Source organism: Pelodiscus sinensis, chromosome 4 (genome assembly GCF_049634645.1).
Source record: "Pelodiscus sinensis isolate JC-2024 chromosome 4, ASM4963464v1, whole genome shotgun sequence".
In the NCBI taxonomy this organism is placed as follows: domain Eukaryota; kingdom Metazoa; phylum Chordata; order Testudines; family Trionychidae; genus Pelodiscus; species Pelodiscus sinensis.
This window is the reverse complement of record NC_134714.1, coordinates 62,338,388-62,360,873: the sequence shown is the minus strand read 5'-3', so window position 1 is coordinate 62,360,873 and position 22,486 is coordinate 62,338,388. Positions and strand designations below refer to the sequence as shown.

Genomic DNA, 22,486 nt, shown 5'->3' with positions numbered 1-22,486 from the left:
TAATTTTTCAAGATGTTTACTTGTAGTTCACAATGACCAACTGCCCTCATCACACACACACAAAAATGAGCACAATCAGCACCAACTGGTACCATTGTGGGTAATTTTTGCAATAAAAGCAAAGGAGTGTATGAGCCTGGAGCCTGAGCTATTTTGTAATTTGAGCTCTTGAGTGGTTCCTGCAGCTCAGGATTGAAGCAAGGCAATGTGGGAAAGTTTGCACTACCAGGGTACTTCTACACTGCACAGCTATTTTGAAATAAGCTATTTTGGAATAGCTATTCCGGAATAGCTTATTTCAAAATATCACATCTACACTGCAGGGAAGTCTCAAAATTAGTCCAAGGCAGATTTCCCTAATGTAGATGTGTGATCTCGATTTAGAACTCCAGGAGGCAGCGGGGAGGAATAACTTAGGATGGCCTTGGGCAGGGAGAGTGGGGAGGATTCACTATAGCAACAGTGGAGCATCGGCACACGCCTTATTTTGAAATAGCTATTTCGGAATAGGTGTTATTCCTTGTGGAATGAGGTTTACAGAAGTTGGAATAAGTTGCGGTTATTTCAAAATAACAGAATGGCCGTGTAGACTCTCACACTGTTATTTCGAAATAACACTAGTTATCTCAAAATAACAGTGCAGTGTAGACACACTCCCATTGCCTTGCTGTGTTGATAAGTAGAGTTTTGTCTCTAGGGCTGGCAATCCAGAATCTTTCACAAACATTGCATTCAAACAAATCATGTTTGTAAAACAGATTTTAGATTTAAACAAGAGCTCTCCCTCAAATTCATATTCCAACCTGATACTCTATGCCAGTGGTTCTCAATCTGTGGCCCAATCAGAACACAGGTATGGCTCAGGTGACACCTTCTGGGCCATACAAGTAGTATATATATTGTGTGCATGCAACCCAGATAACATACAGAGAGCTGCATATGTAACCTACAATGAAAAATGGGTTGAGAACCACTGCTCTCTAAGCAATTTCTGCAACAGAGATCAGACTGCTTCAGAATGTGGGCAAAATATCATAAACACACATGGAGGAAGGTTTTACCCAATAGCAATAATTCTATGACTTGTGAGAAAGGCTGTGTGATTCCATGCAGCAGTGATCTACATAATCAATTTGATGAAGTATCTTTTCCAGGTTTTATGCAATTGTACAGTTTGGACACTATATCTAACTAATTTCCACTTTGTGCTAAAATTGGCATAAGAAAGATGTATTAAAAAGAATATCTGACCACAGGAAGCTTGGCCTTCTCACTTAAATATGAGCTAAGAAGTCAAACTCCTAAGTTCAAACCCTACTTCTGTAACTCTACAGAAACACCTAAAATTCTGATCTCTGCAAGGACTCGTCTGCCTGGCATATGAATGCCGAATCTTTCACAACATAAATCATTTATGCTCTCTGTGTCTCAATTTCTCCATTTATAAATCAGGATTAAATGAATGTTACTCATCTGTAACCAGAGTTCTTTTAAAAGGATTCTGCACATTCCTGCTTATGGCATGTTCCTGAGTGTTCTGAGGGCAAGACTATAGAAGGAGTGAGGGTATGTCTACACTACCCCGCTATGCGAACTAGCGGGGTAATGTATGCATACCGAACGTGCAAATGAAGCCCGGGATTTGAATTTCCCGGGCTTTATTTGCATAAGCCGGCCGGCGCCATTTTTAAATGCCGACTTGTTCGAACCCCGTGCTGCGCGGCTACACGCGGCACGGGCTAGATAGTTCGGACTAGCAAGCCATTCCAAACTATCTGTACGCCTCATGGAAAATCCTATTGTTTGTACCTAACAAAATTGTTTTTATTTACTACTAAGCCCAGTATAATTAATTGTTACTGGGGGGGAGGGGGGGAAGAGACCATCAGTGAACATATCCTCCTTTCATTAGAAAAGGGGGCTTACCTGAATGAGCTTTCAACATGTGAAACTGTCACACAGTGAAAGACAGATTGATTTGAGGTTTTGATCCCATTTGGGGGTTGGTTGCCTGGATGCTGTGCCTGTGAACTACATCCGCCCAGAGCTGAAGTGATTCAGTGTGTGTATTGTTCTTGGGGGAGGGGGGGAGAGAGTATCTCAGCTCTGTGCCTTGTCTGGAGGAGACCAGAAAATCTGGTCCAGTAGGACAGGGTGGTGAGGAGCTCCAGAAAGCAAGAAGGCACATGTCAGTAGCTTTATCAGCACACCTAACTTAAGAAATCTACCTAAGACACCAAGTCTTTGAAGAGGTTAGATCAGCCCAGAGAGGCTCAATTCCACAACTGGAAGGAATTGAGACAGCCAGACTGCCATGTCCCATTTTGAGGCCTCACCCTCAGAATATTCAGGGACAACAGAGAAGAGAGGAGAGCAAGAGCGGGTGTGCGAGTGCTCCAGCAAGCACTGTAATGAAGTGTTCCATCACCAAAGTCATGCACTAGTGATGCAGCATTACTGGTAATGTTTACAAGCCCCTTGTGTACATCTACACAGCAACATTTCAAAACAACTTAGTCCACATCTACACAGCAGGCAGTTATTTTGAAATACTGTCAAACTGGAGGACTTCTTACTCCGACTCCTGTAACCCTCCTTGTATGAGGAGTTGGGGAAGTTGGAGGAAGAGTGCTCTATTTCAACATAAGTGCTAGAAGTGTAGACACTCTCAATTTCAAAATAAGATATTCTGAAATAAGCTATGCAATTGATGTAGCTCAATTTGCATAGCTTATTTTGAATTAAGCCCTGCTGCATAGATGCACCCTTGAAGAAGAATGTTATTTTCCCCACATAGTAGATGTTTACAAAGCAGAACATGCAGGCTACGTCTACACTGGCCCCTATTTCGGAAGGGGCATGCTAATTTTGAAAGTGGGAATAGGGAAATCCGCGGGGGATTTAAATATCCCCCGCGGATTTAAATAAACATGTCCGCCGCTTTTTTTCCGGCTTGGGGAAAAGCCGGAAAAAAAGCGTCTAGACTGGCCCGATCCTCCGGAATAAAGCCCTATTCCGGAGGATCTCTTATTCCTACTTCGAAGTAGGAATAAGAGATCCTCTGGAATAGGGCTTTATTCCGGAGGATCGGGCCAGTCTAGACGCTTTTTTTCCGGCTTTTCCCCAAGCCGGAAAAAAAGCGGCGGACATGTTTATTTAAATCCGCGGGGGATATTTAAATCCCCCGCGGATTTCCCTATTCCCACTTTCAAAATTAGCATGCCCCTTCCGAAATAGGGGCCAGTGTAGACGTAGCCCCCGTGTCTGTAATTTGTTTATTTTCTTCATTCGTTAGTGGATATGATTTAAGGAAGTGTCCAGATTGCAACATACTTTGGAGGATTCAGGTAGGATTTACCAGCTGATCCCAGACTTAATACAGCTTTGAAACTTTACTATGCACACGAAAACACTGCTTATAACCATCTTAATATAAATGAAACAAGCACAGAAAGTTTCCTTACCTTGTCAAACTTTTTTAAAAAACAAAAGCACAAAACTTTCCCTTTGCTTTTTTAGTTGTTTGTGTGTTATACAGTACTGTGCTTTACAGTATTTGACTTTGCTGCCTGATTGCTAACTTCTGGTTCCAAATGAGGTGTATAGTTGACTGGTCAGTTCATAAATTTGAGGTTCTACTGTATTACACTCAAATATCGTTAAAGTGCAGAGTTTTGTATGTCCAGTATTTCAGATACTGAGTCACTAGTAGAGACAGCTTTGGCCCGTATGATCGTGATGCTTCCCACTTCCTAGGTTAGAGGAACAATTACTCATTTCAAAAGAATTTGTGGCTTTGATTATAACATTTGATAATTGCAGGGCATTGCAATCATGAGAATTACAAAATCTTTGTAGAATAAGTTATCGAACGGAATTTCATGACACAGGCCCTACAGTCACGCTATCGTCCATCAGGTAGCATAATTCTTTGCTTTGTGCTTCATACCTGATTTGAGACACAATGTCTGTGAGGGCTCCTCCCTGCAAAAATTCCATGAGCACCCAGAGTTCCTCTCCCACCAGATAGCTTTTATACATCTCCACCACATTGACGTGCTGATAGTCTCTCATAATCACCACCTGAGAAAGTAGGGAATATGTTTCACTACACAACGACATTACCCATAAAGCAAAGACCTCCCCCAAAGATCTAAGTGGGTTCCATTCATCTTTCTGTCTCACGTGATGTAGGCTTCCTGAAGCACTCTTATACTCCCTCTCATTTTTGTCACCAGACTCACTTCATTAAGAGGAAGAGGGTCCTTCTCTGTCCTCCTTTTACTATCCTCATCTCCTTACCATCTTCTCTGCATTACAAATAAAGATGAGCCTATTGCTGTTCTTGCTTCATTACAGAAAGCACATTCCTCTACTCTCCCATTACCATCCTCACCTCATTAAAAAGAAGTTCCCGTCGCTGCTGCTTTCTCAAATCCATCATCTTTACTGCCACCTGTCGCCCAGAGTGCTTCTCACGAGCGATGCAGACAATGCCTGTGGACCCTTCACCAATCTTCACATAGTTCTCCAGCAATGTCCGGGGATCCCCCTGGTCTACTACCATTCTGAGGGCTGCCTTGAACTGTTCATGAGTCACAATCACAGGGTCTTCATTGGCCAACTGTCCTTTTGCAGAAGAGTCTTGGGACAGGTGAAGGTTGCTGGAACTGGTCTGAGTGTGTCTGTTTCTGGGAGATCCAGCTGGTGACGGCCTACCCTGTTGCAGTGTGGTTGCTGTCTCAGTTATCGGGCTCTTCTGTGGGGTATCAGCTTCTGAAATCATTCTGGTTAAATCTGGTGCTGGCTGGTCAGGTGGAAGAGACTGGGCTTTGGTTGCAAGACTGCGTGGAGAACCCCAGTGCTGGGGTCTGAAGAAAGCATTAGACTGAGAAGAGTGAATTTAAAAAAAAAAGTGTTGATTAGATTAGTAACAAACAGAAGGCTGTAGAGATCAGAAGTATGTTATGCTAGAGTGGTCCAGTGGATAGTGCACCAGACTAGGAATCAGGAGAGCTGAATGCTATTCCCTGTCCTGCCACTGACCTATGGGATGACTTGGGACAGGTCACACAAGCCAATAATTTCAAAAATAACTAGGGATTTGGGTGTTCAGCTTAAGAGGCCTTCAAAGGATTGATTTTAAGTCAATCAGGCCCTAGAAAGTCTCTCAAACTGGACACCCAAATATGGAGGCACCCAGAATCACTAGGAACTTTTGAAAACATGGTTTTCTCTGTATCTCATTTTTTTCCATCTGTGAAAATAGAGGATAATGAGTCATACATACTTTGTAAATCACTTGGTGTTGATGGATGAAAAGTATTGTGTAAATATTCAGTTACGGATGCAGGGAGAATTTTAAGGAGGTAGAACATAATTCCCTAAATTGGAATTTGGCCAAGACAGAGTTAACATGCTTTGTTTTAGGAAAAGTGTCATGGGCAGGGCTCGCTGAACTGTGATGAGCCCCGCTCACCAGCTGCGCTGTCCGGTGATCTGCGCGCGCACAGATCGTTCTGCGCATGCGCAGATTGCCTGAACCTGGCTCTTCCGGGTTACAATCTACTCGCCGGTGGCGAGTAGATTGTATTATTTGTCGAGCCCTGGTCATGGGATTTTAAACAGTCTAAATGGGCAGTATCTCATTGGAAAAGTCTTACCTCCAGCAGCACAGAGCAATGTGACACCTTAATATGCTACAGGTTCAGGCCTGACTCAAAAGGAATCTGAATTACCAAATACTCTTTCCTGCAGTACTCAGGGCTCCCTCTCTCTTGTGATCTCCTACTCAAGTATTAAATAGACCCAGTCCTATTTAGGTTATGAGAGCTAATAAGATCACAGCTTGCAGTGATAGGACTTCAGAATACACATACTTTCACACAAAAAGTGGATCGCTTTTTCAAAAGAGAGCACCCAGGCAATCTAGATGCTCTCTTTCAAAAAAGCCCTGTTTGCAGTCAAGAACGCCTTTTTTCGAAAGAGCTCTTTCGAAAAAAGGCATTCTTCCTCGTAAAATGAGGTTTACCGCTGTCAAAAAAACTGCCACATTCTTTTGATTTAATTTCGAAAGAACACGGTGGCAGTCTAGGCATAGATGAAGTTTTTTTTTTTTTTTTAAAGGCCACTTAAAAAAAAAAAAAAAAAAAAAAAAAAACCTGTAGTCTAGACATAGCCAGAGAGTTGAAAGCTGATGGTACAGGCTCAGAGGGAAAGACGAATAATAGTGACTGCTATAGGGAGAATTCTTTATTTTAGAAATCTTAAAACATCCAGAGAGAGACTAAACTAGATCTTAACTATATAAGCCTAAATTTTTATTAAGGATTTCTATTAAGGATTTCTATTAACAATAAAAACTACAGAAGTGTAACATTTCCATACACATACTCATTTTCAGGCACTCATATATAGGCACCCATGTGCGCCAGCATGGGTAGTCACTATGTAGTCAGTAGCGTACACAGAGCACAAACACACACAAAAGTAACTTCCAGTTAGAAATTACTTCCTGTTTCCATAAAAGCTTTACCCTTGCATTCCAGCACAGACATGTTCCTGACAGGAAGGTATTTATTTCTGAACTCTTATTTTGTTGCACAAAATAGGGTTTTTTTTTGTTTTTTTTAATAACCTAAAGCACGCAAAAGGCCTTTACATGAACACAGGCTCATACATGTCTAACCACATGCATTTCCTGCTCCAACCCTCTATCACCCGATGGATACACACATTCCTAAGTTAAAAGTCAGAGGGGGTAGCCATGTTAGTCTGTATCTGCAATTATGATTAAGGCAGGGATATAGATCAGATAATCCTAGTTAGTGACCTAGACCCTCCAGAGGAAAGTGAAAAAAACCAAGTCATTGCCAATTTGACATGGAAGAAAAAAAAAGCCTTCCAGATTCCACATACAGCCATCAGTAAGACCAGCGCTACTGAACACACAGCCCGTGGGCTGGCCCGTTTGTTTGTGACCCACAATGCGGTTTGGGTTTATGCAGGGCTCAACACATGGCCCATGGGTGGGAGTCAAAACAAAAAAGTAGTCAATATAATGGTCTTCTGTTAATATGCATTTTAGTAGTTAAATTCCTGGACTGTCATTGCTCATTAAAAGTGCTGTCATATGGGTGGAAATACTGCATGTTATTAATATCAGCAGAACTGACTTAAATAGGGCCCTCATGTAGTGTAGTCTTGCTTTAATCTTTGAATTCATGCCTGTCAGTGTGAAAGAAGCTATTTGCATATATATGCAACCCCAGTTAAGTTGCGGTCCTCAGCGTGTGCTGTGAATATCACTGTGGCCGCCAAGGCTTCCAGAGCTGAATAGCCCTGAGTTAGACCCTGAGCAAGTGACACCAGCCAGCCAAACATCTGAGAGAGACACTGCTCGGTGCCACCTCAGGACTCTGGCCCATCACATCCAGTGTCCCAGCTCTGATTCTTCAGAGGAAGAATATAAAAAACTTCCCAGAATACATTGCAGGATAATCCCTTTCTCGCCCTGCTGGTGGCTGGCAGGATCCCTGTAGCATTAACTTCAGGAGCATAAGATAGAAAACAGATGTGAACCCCAGGGCCATTAAGCCCTGCCCACTACTCTTTCCAGAAAGGTTCAGTTTGCATCTGTAGTCCTATTCTACACATACAGTGTATCTATATCAACAGCATGTGGAAACTTGGGGTGTAAATCTACTTTGCACTAGTCTGCTGTGCACTAAGTCTACGTCTTCACTGCGAGTTCTTCCGGCAGAAAATATGCTAATGAGGGTCTCATTAACATAAATTATGATCTCATTAGCATATTTTCTGCCATTTCTTTTTGCGCAAGGGGTTTTTGCACAAAAAGGAAATGTCCACACTGCTTCTTTTTGCGCAAAAACCCCTTGTACAAAAACAGATTGGAAGAGATTATGCAAATGAAGCATGAGAAAATGCTATTCCGCGCTTTATTTGCATTGCCTCTTCCGGCAAAACTCATAGTGTAGATGTAGCCTAAGTGTTCAGGTGGTCCCTATGGCCAAGTGGTAAAAGCTTTCTAGTGTGCTATGATTTACTCCCATTTCAAAACAGAGTAAATTAAAGTACACTGTGGAACTTTCAGTGTGTAGTTGCAGGGTCCACAGAGACAATGCTAGGCATATTAGAAAAAAGGTTGATGCATATCACAGCTTTCCACATACTAAGCCCTGGTCTACACTAAGGAGTCATTTCGAATAACTCCCCTTATTTCAAAATAACAAGCGGAGTGTCCACACTACCAAGCCTGTTATTTCAAAATAATAGGATCATTATTTCAAATTAATAACCCCTGCTTTCCATGAGGAATAATGCATATTTTGAAATAGTTATTTCGAAATAGCAGTAGCGTGGCTGTTCCACTGCTGCTATTTTGAAATAACTACTCCCCAGAGTCATTCAGAGTAACAACTCCCCAGTGCTTCCGGAGGCACTAAGTGAAGATAGCACATCCACATTAAGGGAGCCTGCCTCAGACTAATTTAAAGGCTTCCCTGTAGTGTGGACTTGCTATTTCAAAACAGTTATTTTTGGAGTTATTATTTTGAAATAAGTTGTTTCAAAATAATTTCCTAGTGTAGACATGCCCAAACTGTTCATTTAGACAAGCCCTGAAAAATGGTTTGCCAGGATAGCTCTATCAACATAGCTATCCTGGCAAGTTCTCCTCGAAGATATAGCTCCTAATAGAGTATTTTTGCCAGTACAAGGTAAGCCCCAACCAAAACCAGCAAATGCACTTTAGACCTGCTATAGCTGGCTGTAGTTTTGATCAATGCTCAGAAGCCTACTTTGTGAGGAACATTATCATGCTTCTTTGCATGAACAAAAGAGGAAGGAGAGTTTAGTTCTGTATTTTTGATCAGGACATCTTTGAATATCTGTAAGTATGTTCTTTGCCATTAGAATTGCTTGAATATGAAAGAAAAAATGAAGCTCTATAAATTCTTCAGTAAATAAATATAAATAAAATATACCTTTATGTGCAGGGTGGAGGCTGACTTAGAATCACCAGATGAGAACACACTTCGTAACAACCTCCGCTTCAAGCTGTTTTCTCTTGATTTGGGGCAAGGGCTGCCCTCCCCAGAAGGCCTGGGATTCATTTGTGCCACCAAGCAAGGCTGGGGCCAGCATTCTGAGCTTCTTTCAGCCTTGTCACTCTCCCCAACCAGAACACAGGGGCGTTGTTGGTGCTGTGAAACTGAAGTGATCTGGAAGCAGCCTCTACCCTCACCTTGAAATTCTGAAGGCCCAAGGGACTGTGCTTTCATTACCATACCATTGGGAGGAGATTGCCCATCTGTCCTGGGTTTATAATCTGGCCACATAGTCTGCCTTCGGATTGCTTTGCTTCCACCATTGCAGTTGAGGTAGTTTCCATATTTGTCTTCCCAGTCGACTTCAGGGTTCTGAAGATACATATCTGGGAGCCTGTCATCTCCCAAAAGTCCAAGTGACTGAGCTCTCCTCCTGCTGGCAGGGCTCTTTCCCCTCAGAGTGTTGGAACTGATGACAGAAAGCTTCTGAATATCATTCAGTATCTCAGAGATATATCCCTCCACTCCGAAGGTGCTGCCCCTCACCACAGTCTGTCAAACATACAGAAACAAAAGACAAAGTTAGAGCTTAACCCTAAGGGCTCAGGAGGTCAAGGACAGGAGTTTTGTGTTTGGCTAGTCTTTGAAGCTCAGGGCAGGGGGAAACGTTTGGCTTCTCTGTTATTTTTACTTTCTTCAAGTTTGATGAAGTGTAAATTGCTGAGACAAAGACTGGCGCTAACTAAAGTAACAGAGCAGTGAGGCACTGTGTTCCTCACACTGCTCTTCTAATGCATCTCAACCCTGACCTGCAACATACCTACTAGTTCCAGGACTGGGCTCTCCTTCAGTCCTGACTTCTATTTATTTCTGCTGTTACACTGGGCTCTCACCTCATTTTGTAACCACACCTCACAAATGAAATGCAGCCAAAGAAGATACGCATGCGCGCGCACACACACACACACACACACACAGAAAATGTCCTGGCTGGAAAAATTGTGCATTGAACTAGCAATGAGTCCTTAGAGTTGGGTTAAGAACTTTGATTTTGAGCATGGGGCAAAAGTTTCTTCTTCATTTATTGGGCACTACTTTCACGACTAAGTCTCCACAAATCCCAACACTTCTTAATCTCTACCTACACATCCTTTTCTCCTACAGCTCTGTTAATGCACACATGGATGCTGACGCCATGGGTGCTTCAGTCCTTGAGCACTCATGGAAAAAAAGTTAGTGGGTGCTTAGCACTGCCTCCCACCCACCAGATACCTTGCTGATCAACCTCTCCTCCTCCCATCGAGTACCTCCTGCTCACCACTGATCAGCAGTTCTGCAGCGTGCAGGAGCTCAGAAGGAAGCAGAGGAGCAGGGACAGGGCACACTTAGAGGTAGGGATGTAAAATAGCATTTAAAATGCTAACTGTATGTTTAACTGGTTAACCGCCCACAGCATTGCCCCATGAGCAGTGAGCGCAGCCAGGCAGGAGCAACTTCCCATCCATAGTGCGGTCTGGTGGGCCCAGCGAGGTTGAGCTCACCACACTGCAGGCTGGGGGCTGCTCTGGATCAGCCGGATACCGGTTAACTGGTTACTAGTAAGGGTGATACCAAGTAACCAGTTAACTGATTACATCCTTACTCAGGGGAGAGGGCAGAAAGAGGCAAGGAAGAGGTGGAGCATACGTGGGAAGAGGTGGAGTGGGATACTGGCAGAAGGGATGAGGGGGGGCCTATAGCTGAGCATGGGCTGAGGACCCCCTGGAAAATCTGGAAGCTGGAGCCTGTGAATACACATTCAAATCCTGCCTTAGTTTGCGTCTACTTCTAATTTTTTTTTCAAGTGCTTCTTCACCCTCTCTCGTAAACCTCATGCTGTTCCATCTCTGGGTCCCCCATCTTCTCTGCCAAGCCATTGCAATTAAAAATGGTGAACACACTACTGGAAACAAAAGGATTGCAGCAGTTCACAACTGCCTTTTAGGCAAATGATGAAGGATAAGGCATCCATCCAAACAGTCACCAATACTGTATGAGTGCCACGCCCTATACATTTAATATGCTGTACAGCAACTTAGCCATCTTGTTTATTTTGGAACTGAAAAGCCTAAAGCTATGCACTCAAACCATTTATTCTCCACAAGAAGATGCAGTATAATATCATTCCCTCCCCTTGTGTGAATCTCAGTCTGTATGAGGAAATCTTCCCGTGGAGTGAGGGGTGGTAATCTGTTTTCTCTCTCAACTCTGGGGTTCCTCTAATCATGCTAAATTAATTACAGCTGGCCAGATCTTCAGCTGGTGTAAACTGACACAGCTTCACTGGAGCAATATTGATTTGAACCAGCTGAGAATCAGGCTCACTGAGTTAAGGAAGGAAGTGCAGGGAGAAAGATCCTATCAACTAGAGGTGAGATGAGGCCACTCAAACTCATTTCATTGTATGTCCAGTATCTTGGGCCTGGGTAAGTTCATCTTTTCACTCCTGAGGTGACAACATCTTCATATCTATATACATGCATGACTTGCTCTGCTTTCTGTTTGAACTGCTCTGTCAATCACATCTTGATTGGGACATTGACTGCAAACCGGTTCTACCACCTTCACACAAAGGAGATGAAAAGGAAAAAGCCAAGAGAAAAGGGTCAGAAACCCAGCCCCAGGAGTCTATTCAGTATGGTGAGTAAGCCTTTTGTCTATTCTAGTTTACTCCTAAACTTCAGCAGTCTGTTTATACAGTTCAAGGGTTCCCAGACTGTTCCCAATGTTAATGTGGTTGCCAGGGCTGGCATTAGACTTGCTGGGACTTGGGGCCGAAGCTCGAGGGGCAGAAGGACTTGGGTTACTGGCTTCCTGCCTATGACCGAAGCCCTTGGGATGTGGCTTTGTTTCCTGCCCCACCCCCTCTGGGGTAGTGGGGCTAAAGAGGCTAAAGCTTCTGTCCCGCCTTCTGGGATCATGTTGTAATTTTTGTTGTCCAAAGGTGGTCATGGTGTAATGAAGTTTGAGAACCACGATCGAGTTTACCTCAGCAATGCAAGCTGGGATAATAGCAATGGTAATAGTAATCCACCATCTTAAGCTGTGGTCAGTGTAACCTCACCTCCTCCTCCTGACTGGAGCACAAGAAAGGCAACACAGACTCATCTCTCATTCTTGCAAATGGGGCAGTAAGATAGGGATGAAAGAGCAAAGCCCTATTTCAGATTTACAGGTGCTTAATTGGTTAGGCCAAACCTAGGATCATATTCCTTGTACTCTGGATATGCTGGGAGCTCTCCAAGGTCCATTTCTTACTGAAGGATAGTTGACTGAGCTGTTCAGCAGTTCTCAAACTTATTGTATTGGTGACCCTTTTCACACAGCAAGCCTCTGAGTGTGACCCACTCTTATAAATTAAAGTACTTTTTTTATATTTAACACTTTAAAATGCTAAATGTAAAGCCCTACTGTTAGTTCTTTCTAAATGAAAATGTTTTCGTGTAGAATGACAAGGTGATGTCATCATGTCACACTGTGTCCTGCCACCTGAACTCTGCCACGCAACCTCCTCCTTCACCCCTCTCTGGTGCTCCAGGCAGGTGGGAGCTGCGCAGCCTCCCCCCTCCCTGGTGCGTCCTGTGTGGTCTGGCCCAACACACAGCATCCGGGCTGCAGACCCACTGGAGCGTGAAGGAGTCAGGAGCAGTGCACCCAGCCTAACCCTGCCTCAGGAGCAGCTAAGCAGGTCATAGCTAGGGAGCGGGGCCTAGCTGGGGACACCCAGCTGTCAAGAGAGGGGAGGAGGGACCTGGCTCAGAGAATCTGGCTTTGAGGGGCGGAGATGGGGAATTAGCCATGAGGTATTAGCCATGAGGTGCTGGGGAGCAGGGGGACACAGGTTGGGGGAACTTGACAGTGGGGGCTTTGAGGGGACCCTGACTTGAATGAGAACAGGGCATGTAGCTCTGGGTGGCTGACTGGTAGGGGCACCTGCAGGGAATGTATGGGGCTGAGTGGATGGTATAATGAGACTTGACTTCCTCCCTTCAATTATCCAGGAGTGGAGAATAAACTAACATGGTTTCCTCTTCTTCCTTGTCTCATCTCAGTGCCCAGCACTGTGTCCAGACATAGGTGCTAAGGACAAATCTTCCCCGCCCCATTTTTTGCTTTTGCATGTCTTTTCTTGTGTTGGGTTTCCTTAACTCTGATAGTAATGACAGAATCAGAGTCCACACCCTTCCCCCGTATCTTCCACTCCTATGTGCTCCACTTCCCTGTGGCTTGCGACAGATTAGTGTTGGTTAAACTAAAGCACACAGATGAGTTAACGCATGCAGATGAGTTATTTTATCAACAGCTGCGTGGTAGGAAGAGGTTTAGATTTTTTTTTTAAACTTCTGGGCTAATGTCGGAATCCTGTATACATCTCATTCAGACCAAAGAAGTTTGCCCTAAATACCAGCAGATGCATGCAGTATATCATCAAATTGTTGAATTTGGGGATTTAAAACTGATCTGATGGCTGGATTTTAATATAGTCACTGTTGGACTTATGCCAAGAAATTGTTATAGAATGACAAATCAGTGATGAATTAAAGCTGTCATATTTTGCAAATCGCTAAAGCTAACCTACCCACCTACTTACTTAGATTGAAATGTACTAATATAATCTCTCTATATATAAAAATATTTTCCTGTGGGATGACAGTTACATCATCACATCACTCTGTGTCCCACTGCCTGCCTCCACCCCCAGCCACACAGCCTCCCCCTTCACTTCTCCCTGGTATTCCGGGGAGGTGGGAGCCATGCAGCCTTCCCTGCTCTCTGGTGCTCCAGGAAGGTGGAAGCCATGAGCTATGTGGCCTCCCTCCTCCCCACACCCCTAGCCCTCTCACACACCTCCATGACCGAGAACCTGCACCCCCAGCCCACACCTTGCCATTCTGCTGAGATGCTGCACCCTCAGCCCACTCACTCATACCTCCCCAAGCTGAGACCCCACACCTATAGCCCCCTCACTTTCCCCCTCCACTGAGATGCCGCACCCCCAGCCCACTCCTGCACCCTCCCCCCGGCCAGACAGCTACTCCCAGAGAGATGGGGGTTGGCAAGCATAGCAAGCAGGGGGCGCAGCTCCCTAATTGTTTTTAATAGTTACTTTTTTATAGCTTTTAAATTAAGATAAACACCTTTACTGTGTTATTTTTAAATAGTTACTATTCAATACTGGAAAGGTATGCAAAGAACCTATCAATATCACCGTTCACAGCAGACTTAGTGCCTTATCACCACCCTTATTAATGCGCTACTTTCAGAGCTGTGTTGCCTGAGAGTAGCAGCTGCTGGCTGGGAACCCAACTCTGAAGGCAGTGGTACCACTATCTGCAGTGTAGAACTGCAGAAATAAGGCTGGCAATGCCATATTGTGCCACCCTTACTTTTGAGGAACGTGTGTCCTCAATACTAGGAGAGGTGGCTATGTTCAGGCTAAGGCAAATTTTGCAGTAGCTATAGCCTCCACAAGATTCCCCAGCACCACCCTTGCCCTTGTGAGATTAAAAACACTGGGATTTTCATTTTAGAAAAGAGGAGACTAAGGGGGGATATGATAGAGGACTAAAAATCATGACAGGTATAGAGAAAGTGAATTAGGAAAAGTTATTTCCTTGTTCCCATAACATAAGAAATAGGGGTCACCAGATGACATTGGTGGGTAGCAGGTTTAAAACAAACAAAAGGAAGTTTTTCTTCATGCATGACATAGTCAACCTGTGGAACTCCTTGCCAGAGGAGGTTGTGAAGACAAGACTTTAACAAGGTTCAAAAAGGAACTAGATAAATTCTTGGAGGTTAAATCCATCAATACTTATTAGCCAAAATGGGTAGGAATGGTGTCCCTAGCCTCTTTGTCAGAGGCTGGAAATGGATGACAGGAGAGGGATCATTTGATGATTACCTGTTTCTGTTCACTCCCTCTGTGGCATCTGACATTGTCCACTTTTTCAGAAGACAGGATACTGGGCTAGATGGACTTATGGGGTCCATAATCAGCCGCTTTTCCGGAATAAGCTGCGAGCTGTCTACACTGGCCCTTGAATTTCCGGAAAAGCAACGATGCTCTACTGTACAAAATCAGCCGCTATTCTGGAAAAACTATTCTGCTCCCGCTCGGGCATAAGTCCTTATTCCGGAACACTGTTCCGGAAAAGGGCCAGTGTAGACAGCCCAGTAGTCTTTTCTGGAAAAAAGCCCCGATCGCGAAAATGGCGATCGGGGCTCTTTTCCAGAAAAGCGCGTCTACATTGGTCACAGACGCTTTTCCGGAAAAAGGGCTTTTCTGGAAAAGCAGCCTGCCAATGTAGACACTCCTTTTCCAGAAAAACTGAAAACGGAGTAGTATTCCGTTTTAAGCAGTTCCAGAAATTCATGCCAGTGTAGACACAGCCATGGTCTGACCCAGTATGGCTGTTCTTATGTGTCAAATTATAAATTACTTTTTATGGCCGATCTTAGTGTTCAGACTGATCTGCAGTTTAAGGAAGCTCTTCAGCTCTGAACAATCAAGCCCTAAGGATGTTAAAAATGCAAATATCTGGCTAATTGTTTAATTGATTCAATATGTATTGACAAGTCAATAAGCGTTACTCTCACTATGGCTTGCAGAGTAACTCAGGGAGCCGACTCAAGCCGTGGCTGAGCAGTCCTGGCTCATGCCAGCTCCAGAGCTGCCAGTGCTGCAGCTCTGTATTTTAAATGCAGTAAGAGCCACTGGGCTTTTACTACATTTAAAATGCACAGGCGCAACAATCTGCACAAGCCGGGACCATTCAGTCCCGGTTCGCGCTGAGTCCAGCAGCCCCTATTCATGGCAGCCAGGGCTGGCTGCAGACAGGGGCTGCTGCCTACGGCCAGCCCTGACTGCCGCAAACAGGGTTGGTTGGCGGCAAAAGCCCCTGTCTGCAGGGAGGCCCCTGTGGACAGGGGCTGCTTCACAGCAGCGTCCCCCGTCCCCCCAGCAGGAGAGGGGTGGTAGGCAGCGCCCCGGAGATGGTGCTGGGGTGAACCAGCTTTTAAGTGAGGTCCCCCCAGCACCAGTTCCTGTCCCCCCACTAGCTACTTCTGTGAACAAGGAGGGCCCGCAGAGAGCACAGGGCCTGCTTGCCCCATGCTCCTTTTGGCATTTCTGCTTTTGAGCCCTGTAGGGCTCTTGTACATTTCAAAAGCAGAAGCACCCAAGGTAGGAACCATTATGAGCGAGGACTGAAGCAGACCCCATTTACGCCGTTTCCTCACTGTGCCTCTGCCTCCCCTACCCTTCACAAAGATGGTGCTGGGGGAAACGGCTCCTGCTCCCTCCCCTCCCACCCCCCACTTCCTCTCTCTAAGGGTATGTCTAAACTACCACCCTAGTTCGAACTATGGTGGTAATGTAGGCAACCAGAGTTGCAAATGAAGCCCAGGATTTGAATTTCCCGGGCTTCATTTGCATAAAGCCGGGCGCCGCCATTTTTAAATGTCCGCTAGTGTGGACTCCGTGCCGCGCGGCTACACGCGGCACGGACTAGGTAGTTCGGACTAGGTTTCCTAGTCCGAACTACCGTTACTCCTTGTGAAATGAGGAGTAACGGTAGTTCGGACTAGGAAGCCTCATAGAAGCAGCAAGGGGGGAGAAGTGACTAGTCAAATCCCTACTCAACTATCTGATAAGCATTTGCTTGTTGACTAGTCGCTTACAGCCCTATCAAGCCCCTTAATGTTTTCTCAGTCCCAGGAATGGCCTTAGGGAAAATGGCACCATGGTTGAACTTCTGTTTTGTCACTCTTTCTTTGGAGCCAGAGACCTGCCATGTGCAGGGCTGGGAGCCTGAAATCCCCACAGAATAACCTTGCAACCCCCTGGGGTCATGACCACAGATCCATCTAAGCTGCACAGTCACAATGGCTGTACAGCTGCCTAATAAGCATTGCACAAGGGCTCAGGGATGCCATGCATGGAGTGGCTACAGCCTCCTCTTCCCCGGCCACTCCGCATGCCTCTCCTCCAGCTGCAGCAGGGCCAGCAGCAGTGAGCTGCCCCAGCTGGGGGAGAGACATGCTCCTCCAGCCCCAGCAGCAAGACCTGATTAAGAAAGGGGATTTAGGCACTGCAGCCCAAGACCCCAGGTTGCAACCCATAAAACCCCCTTTGTTCTGGGCCAGCCCTTTTTGGTGGGGGGAGGTGGCTTTGTGCGCTGCCATTCCTCCCCTCCTTCCCCCCCTGCTTGAGTCATGCCACTGCAAGCACCAGTGCCCTCGCCTGGAAGTTCTGTCCCTGCAGCTCTCATTGGCTAGGAATCATGGCTAATGGGAGCTGTGAGGGGTGGTGCCTATAGGTGAGCATGGAGCAGCTCAGAGCCACCTGTTCTCAACCACAAATGAAAGGAAGCTACCCCAGGTAAGTGCTCCGCACCTCAACCCCGAGCCTCCTCCCATGCTCTAACATTCTCCAGTCTCTGCACCCCAGCTTGAGCCCACTCTAGCACTCTAGTTCCCTCCCAGACCCCACACTCCAAACCCCTTAGCCCCAGCCTAGAGCCCCTTCCTGCACCCCAAACACCTCATCCCCCAGTCCCACCACAGAGCCCAGACTCACAACTAGAGGCCTCCGCACCCCCCCCATGAATCCCCTCCCACACTTCAAACTCCTCAGCCCCACCCCCACCACAGATCATCCATGTGCAGAACGAATTTTGTGATGTGCACCAATATGGAAGCGACGGGTCACACATGTCCGTATTGGTGCACATTACAAAATTCATCCTGCACATGGACATTAAAAATGTAGCGGAAACACTGGTTATGCCCCCCCCCCCCCAGTCTGAGAATCTCTGGGTTAGTTTAAATGTAGTAGTGTAGTTGTTATGGTTATCCCAGAGGTCCTACTACTGTCCCTGTTTTTCTTTTAAAACAAGAGAGATTTTACTCTGCCTTCACAAAAGATAGTTGGTCAAAACCTACACCTTGACCTTCCCTGGACATTTTAGCAATCACCCTGTAACATCAATAGTACATTTTTATTCTGAGGAACATGGGAGGTGTTGCTTCTCTTGGGCGGCATTGCATTTGACAGAATGGTATGGAATAACTTTCCTCTCTCACCTTCATAGGTTGAAGCTGCATCTTGGTAATTCTTGAAGGGTCTACAACTGGCTTTGGACGTTTCAGAGTGTCTAGAATGTTCTGCCATTGAGGGGGCAGGCCAATGAATTTACCCTCCTTTGGATCAAATGAGGTGTGGACCCGATGCTGGAAGTTCTGTGGAGCAGAGATCTCAGGACGTTTCTTCTTCTTTTTGCGGAACATGATGCCTTAAATACAGAGATCAAAAGCATTAGATCTAGTCATGTCTATGGTCTTCTCAATAGTTGCTGGAGTATGTAGGTAGCACCTGCTACAATTAGGGTTGCTAATTTTGGTTGGACATATTCCTAGAGGTTTCACTTCATGATGTATCTTTATTTCCTAAAAGCTCCAGGACAACCTTGGAGGGTTGGCAACCTAGCTACAGTTATAGAGGAGTTATAATTTCCAATCTAAACCCTCTTTTTCCATTGCTTAGACACATTCTTTTAGCCTGAGAATAGGTGCTGACTCTGGGTGCTCTGGGACCGGAGCACCCACACTGAAAAATTAGTGGGTGCAGAGCACCCACCAGTGCCAAGTTCCTTCCGCGTGATCCTCGCACAAGCTGACAGCCCCGTGCTTGCCTACTCTGCCCCCTTCCTACCACTGCTTCCAGAGCACCATGAACAGCTGATTCAGTGTGTTCAATCTCAGGGGGGAAGGAGGGAAGGGGAATGAGCAGGGATGGGTTGCCCTAGAGTGAAGAGGTAGGGAGGAGGCACATCAGGGGTAGAGCAGAGGTGGGATGGAGGATTAGGGGAAAGGATGGAGTGGAGGCAGGGCCTGGAGCTCCCACTGGCAAAATGAGAAGTTGGCACCTACAAGTCTGAGTTTTGGTCTTAGCTTAAATAACTAATCTTACACTAGGATCCATACATCACCACTGGTGCAGCTACCCTGTTGGGAGTAACGAAGAAGAATGCAGATAGACTTCAAGGAGAAGTCATAAAAACACCTATTTGGAGTAAGTTTAGAGAACAGGAGAAAAAAAAAGAGCCTAAGCCCAACTATAGCTGCCATCACGGCTAACACCAAGAGTGCTGTAGAGGTGGTAAGTAATGGGGCCTCATCTTCCTAGAGCAGAAAAAGCCAAAAAGAATTGTTTTGGACATTGTAAGCAATGTAGGCTGAGACTAAATTTTTATCTGCAGGTAACTTAAAGTTGATATAAGCCTGAACCAAAGGCTCAAGCACAGGGACTTGACACAGCACCCAGGTGTACAGCCACAGTGGGACCAGGACCCCACATAAATCTGTCTTACCTGTTACAAGCTTGCTCTGTATGAAACTTTTATAAGGTGTTCACTCCCTTTATCAATGAAAGAGAGAGATGTATATCTTTAGTGTACGCAGGATAACAGTGATTTACACTGGGTTTAATAATAAACAAAAGTGATGTTAAGCATAAAAAGCAGGATGTAAGTTGTTGTAAATGATGCAGATCAAAATAAGTTACAGTGAAACCTTTGTTATCCAGCACTCTAACCAGAACACTTTAACTGGCATTGTCCCCAGCCACAATACTGTCACATCTTCAGGAGCACAGGCCTGGTTTGGTTTACCATAATTGGCTTAAATTTTTATTTAAGAAGTACGAATCGTCTTTAACTCAAAATAGAAATGTGAGACCAACTGCCTCACACTACGAAACTACCAATATTAAAAACTTGAGTTTTACTATTATTGTCCATCAGTTTTTCCTAGGTTGATGGGACCCTGAGATATCCGGCACGCTCGGGGATTAGAGTGTTCTGGTTAACACAGGTTTTACTGTACTAAGATAAAGGAAACAAAACAGGCCAGCTAAGCTTAATACTCTAAGACACTTCTTGCATGCTATTTCTTACCCTAATATTAGTTTTAATTATCTTTTCTCATAAGCTAGGCAGCCTTCTTGCTAGGGCTCAATCCTTCTCCCTGTTCAAGTGACGAGGAGTCCTGTGGCACCTTATAGACTAACTGAAGTGTAGGAGCATAAGCTTTCGTGGGCAAAGACCCACTTCGTCAGATGCATGTAGTGGAAATTTCCACTACATGCATCTGACGAAGTGGGTCTTTGCCCACGAAAGCTTATGCTCCTACACTTCAGTTAGTCTATAAGGTGCCACAGGACTCCTCGTCGCTTTTGCAGATTCAGACTAACACGGCTACCCCTCTGATACTTGTCTCCCTGTTCAGTCTTAGATGTTTCTAGCTATCATCTGGGTGGTAAGTAGAGGTTCTCTCTGTGTCTAGCAACAGCCAACTCTTTTATTGTTTGGTTCCCTGCCTATAAATATATTTTGCCTATGGTGGGAATCCTTTGTGTTCAGTTTCAACCCTTTTACCCTTCCATGGAAAAATACCACATCCAAAATGGGTTCCAGCAACAGGTGACCTGGTGACATGTCTTGGCAAAGCCAACCATAATCCCAGCGTACAAGAACAAGACTATTTATGAATCTTGAGTACCACTAATGACTTTCATTTGCATATTTAGATATATGAACAGGTTCATACTTTGGATTTCTAACTTCAAATACAGGAATGACATGCACACAAATAGATTATACACATTTAGGGGATTACAAGATCTCCAATGATAAATCACATGCCACATTTTGCATAAAGGATGTTGAATTAGGCATATTCATACTCAAATTTCTATAAAAAAAAATAGAGGTGCAACATCCCAGCACATTCAGCACAGTTCAGTATTTTAGATAGCTCAATTAGGTAAAATGTTTCAGTACAGGCTCAGTGCTAAAGCTCTGTAGCATAAAATGAGCAGCTTTAGTTTAAACAATGTATAATCTCCACTGAAGAAAATCCCTGTTTGTCTCCCTTCCTGTAATGGCTGCTTACTTTGTCTATCTGTCCTTAAATTGTGAGTTCTTGGATGTCTAGAAAAGGCCTAGCACACATTATACACCCTCATGAACAAATAGTAAATGGGTAAAGTTTCTGCTGAGCTCCTCCACAAAATTACACACCAAAACACAAACCTGAGCCAAAACTTTCTCCCCAGGCTTCACTGTCCTTAGGGTTTCCTTCAGGACTTCCTCTGTGATTCTCTGTCTTTTTCCCTCAGAAAGACATACCAGTCACTCTTGTATCCCATTTAGAGCTAACAAGCATGACTCAGAAGTAATTATTCTGTTCATTTATTCAAGGTACTAACACCTGAGGATAGGGTGACTCAGGAGAGGAACACTGTGACTTCTTCATTCTTATGCATGGTTCTAGACACTGATGCACATTTCCAAAGCCAAAGAACTTGAGATCTATTTAGTTTTATAACTTCTTAATTTTTTGGAACTGAAAGGAAAAACAGTGCTAATGCTATGTAAAGCTGGAAAAATTAAGCACTCAAAAGAAAGACAGTCCTGCAAGTTAAAGTTATTCCCAGAAGTTGATTATGTTGCATATGTAGAATTTTCTTTATCTACTTCTCTTGTTCATTTTAAACCTTAACTAGGGGGCTGCACCCTCTGCTCGCTACACTAGGCAGCCCCAGGTCTCCCACCAGCTGCCGGGGAGGGCCAGGCCAAGACATGGCAGCCCTGTCCTGCCCCTTCCCTCTCAGGCACTGGGCAGAGGTTGTGCTAGCACCTGTTCTCTTCCCCCTCCCCCCAGCTATTTTGCAGAGCCAAGGCCTCTACCCACTATCCATTCCCCCGCACCAGCCTTGGCTCTCCTCCACCGCTTCCAGCCACTGGAAAGGACCGAGGCTGCTCCAGCTTTCCCTCCTCACTCCCCCAGCCGCCGAGGAGTACCAAGGCTTTGCCAGGCCCTGTGTGTTCTCCCCCCTGCAAACATGTATGCATATGCTTAACTTTATTACAGGTTGGACCTCCCTTGGTCCAGCCCCCATTAGGATCTGACTGATCCCAAGCAAGGAAATTTGCTGGACCAGGGAAGGTCTTCTGGCCCCGCTGCCAGGTTCAGACTCTGGCCATGGTCCCCCTGCCACTGGCTCAGCTGAGACTTCCCAGGGCCAGAACTTACTAGCCACTCCCAGCTCTGCTGCTGCCAGCCCAGTTGGGACTCCCCGGCTACTGCTGGTCCCACTCCTGCCAGCCTGGCTGGGGTTCCCTGGGGCCAGGACTCCCCGGTTGCTGCCAGGCCTGATGCTTTTGGCCCAGCCAGGGCTCCCTGGGGCTGGAACTCCCTGGTGGCCACCAGCCCCACTGCTGCTGACCTAACCAGGGCTCGCTGAGACTCGAGCTCCCCAGCCACCTCTGGCTACACTGCTGCCAGCCCTGTGAGGTTCCTGTCTTTGCTGTGGG

The 22,486-nt window shown here is 45.4% G+C and overlaps 1 protein-coding gene across 5 annotated transcripts in view; it reads right to left on the bottom strand.

The window, feature by feature from the left end:
* The window catches only part of PAK6 (p21 (RAC1) activated kinase 6), a 50,456-nt gene that overhangs the window by 5,063 nt on the left and 22,907 nt on the right, over nt 1-22,486 (bottom strand). For 3 of the 5 annotated variants that reach the window (XM_006128651.4, XM_006128650.4, XM_075927083.1), the window contains 4 exons: nt 18,195-18,403; nt 9,006-9,620; nt 4,397-4,888; nt 3,950-4,083 (listed from right to left, as the gene is read on the bottom strand). In XM_006128651.4, coding sequence (XP_006128713.1) covers nt 3,950-4,083; nt 4,397-4,888; nt 9,006-9,620; nt 18,195-18,398 — 1,445 coding nt within the window. In that variant the 5' untranslated portion in view covers nt 18,399-18,403. Of the gene's footprint in view, nt 1-3,949; nt 4,084-4,396; nt 4,889-9,005; nt 9,621-18,194; nt 18,404-19,480; nt 19,528-21,202; nt 21,284-22,486 lie in introns of those variants that run through there. The other 2 variants (XM_075927086.1, XM_075927085.1) reach the window with 2 other exon arrangements.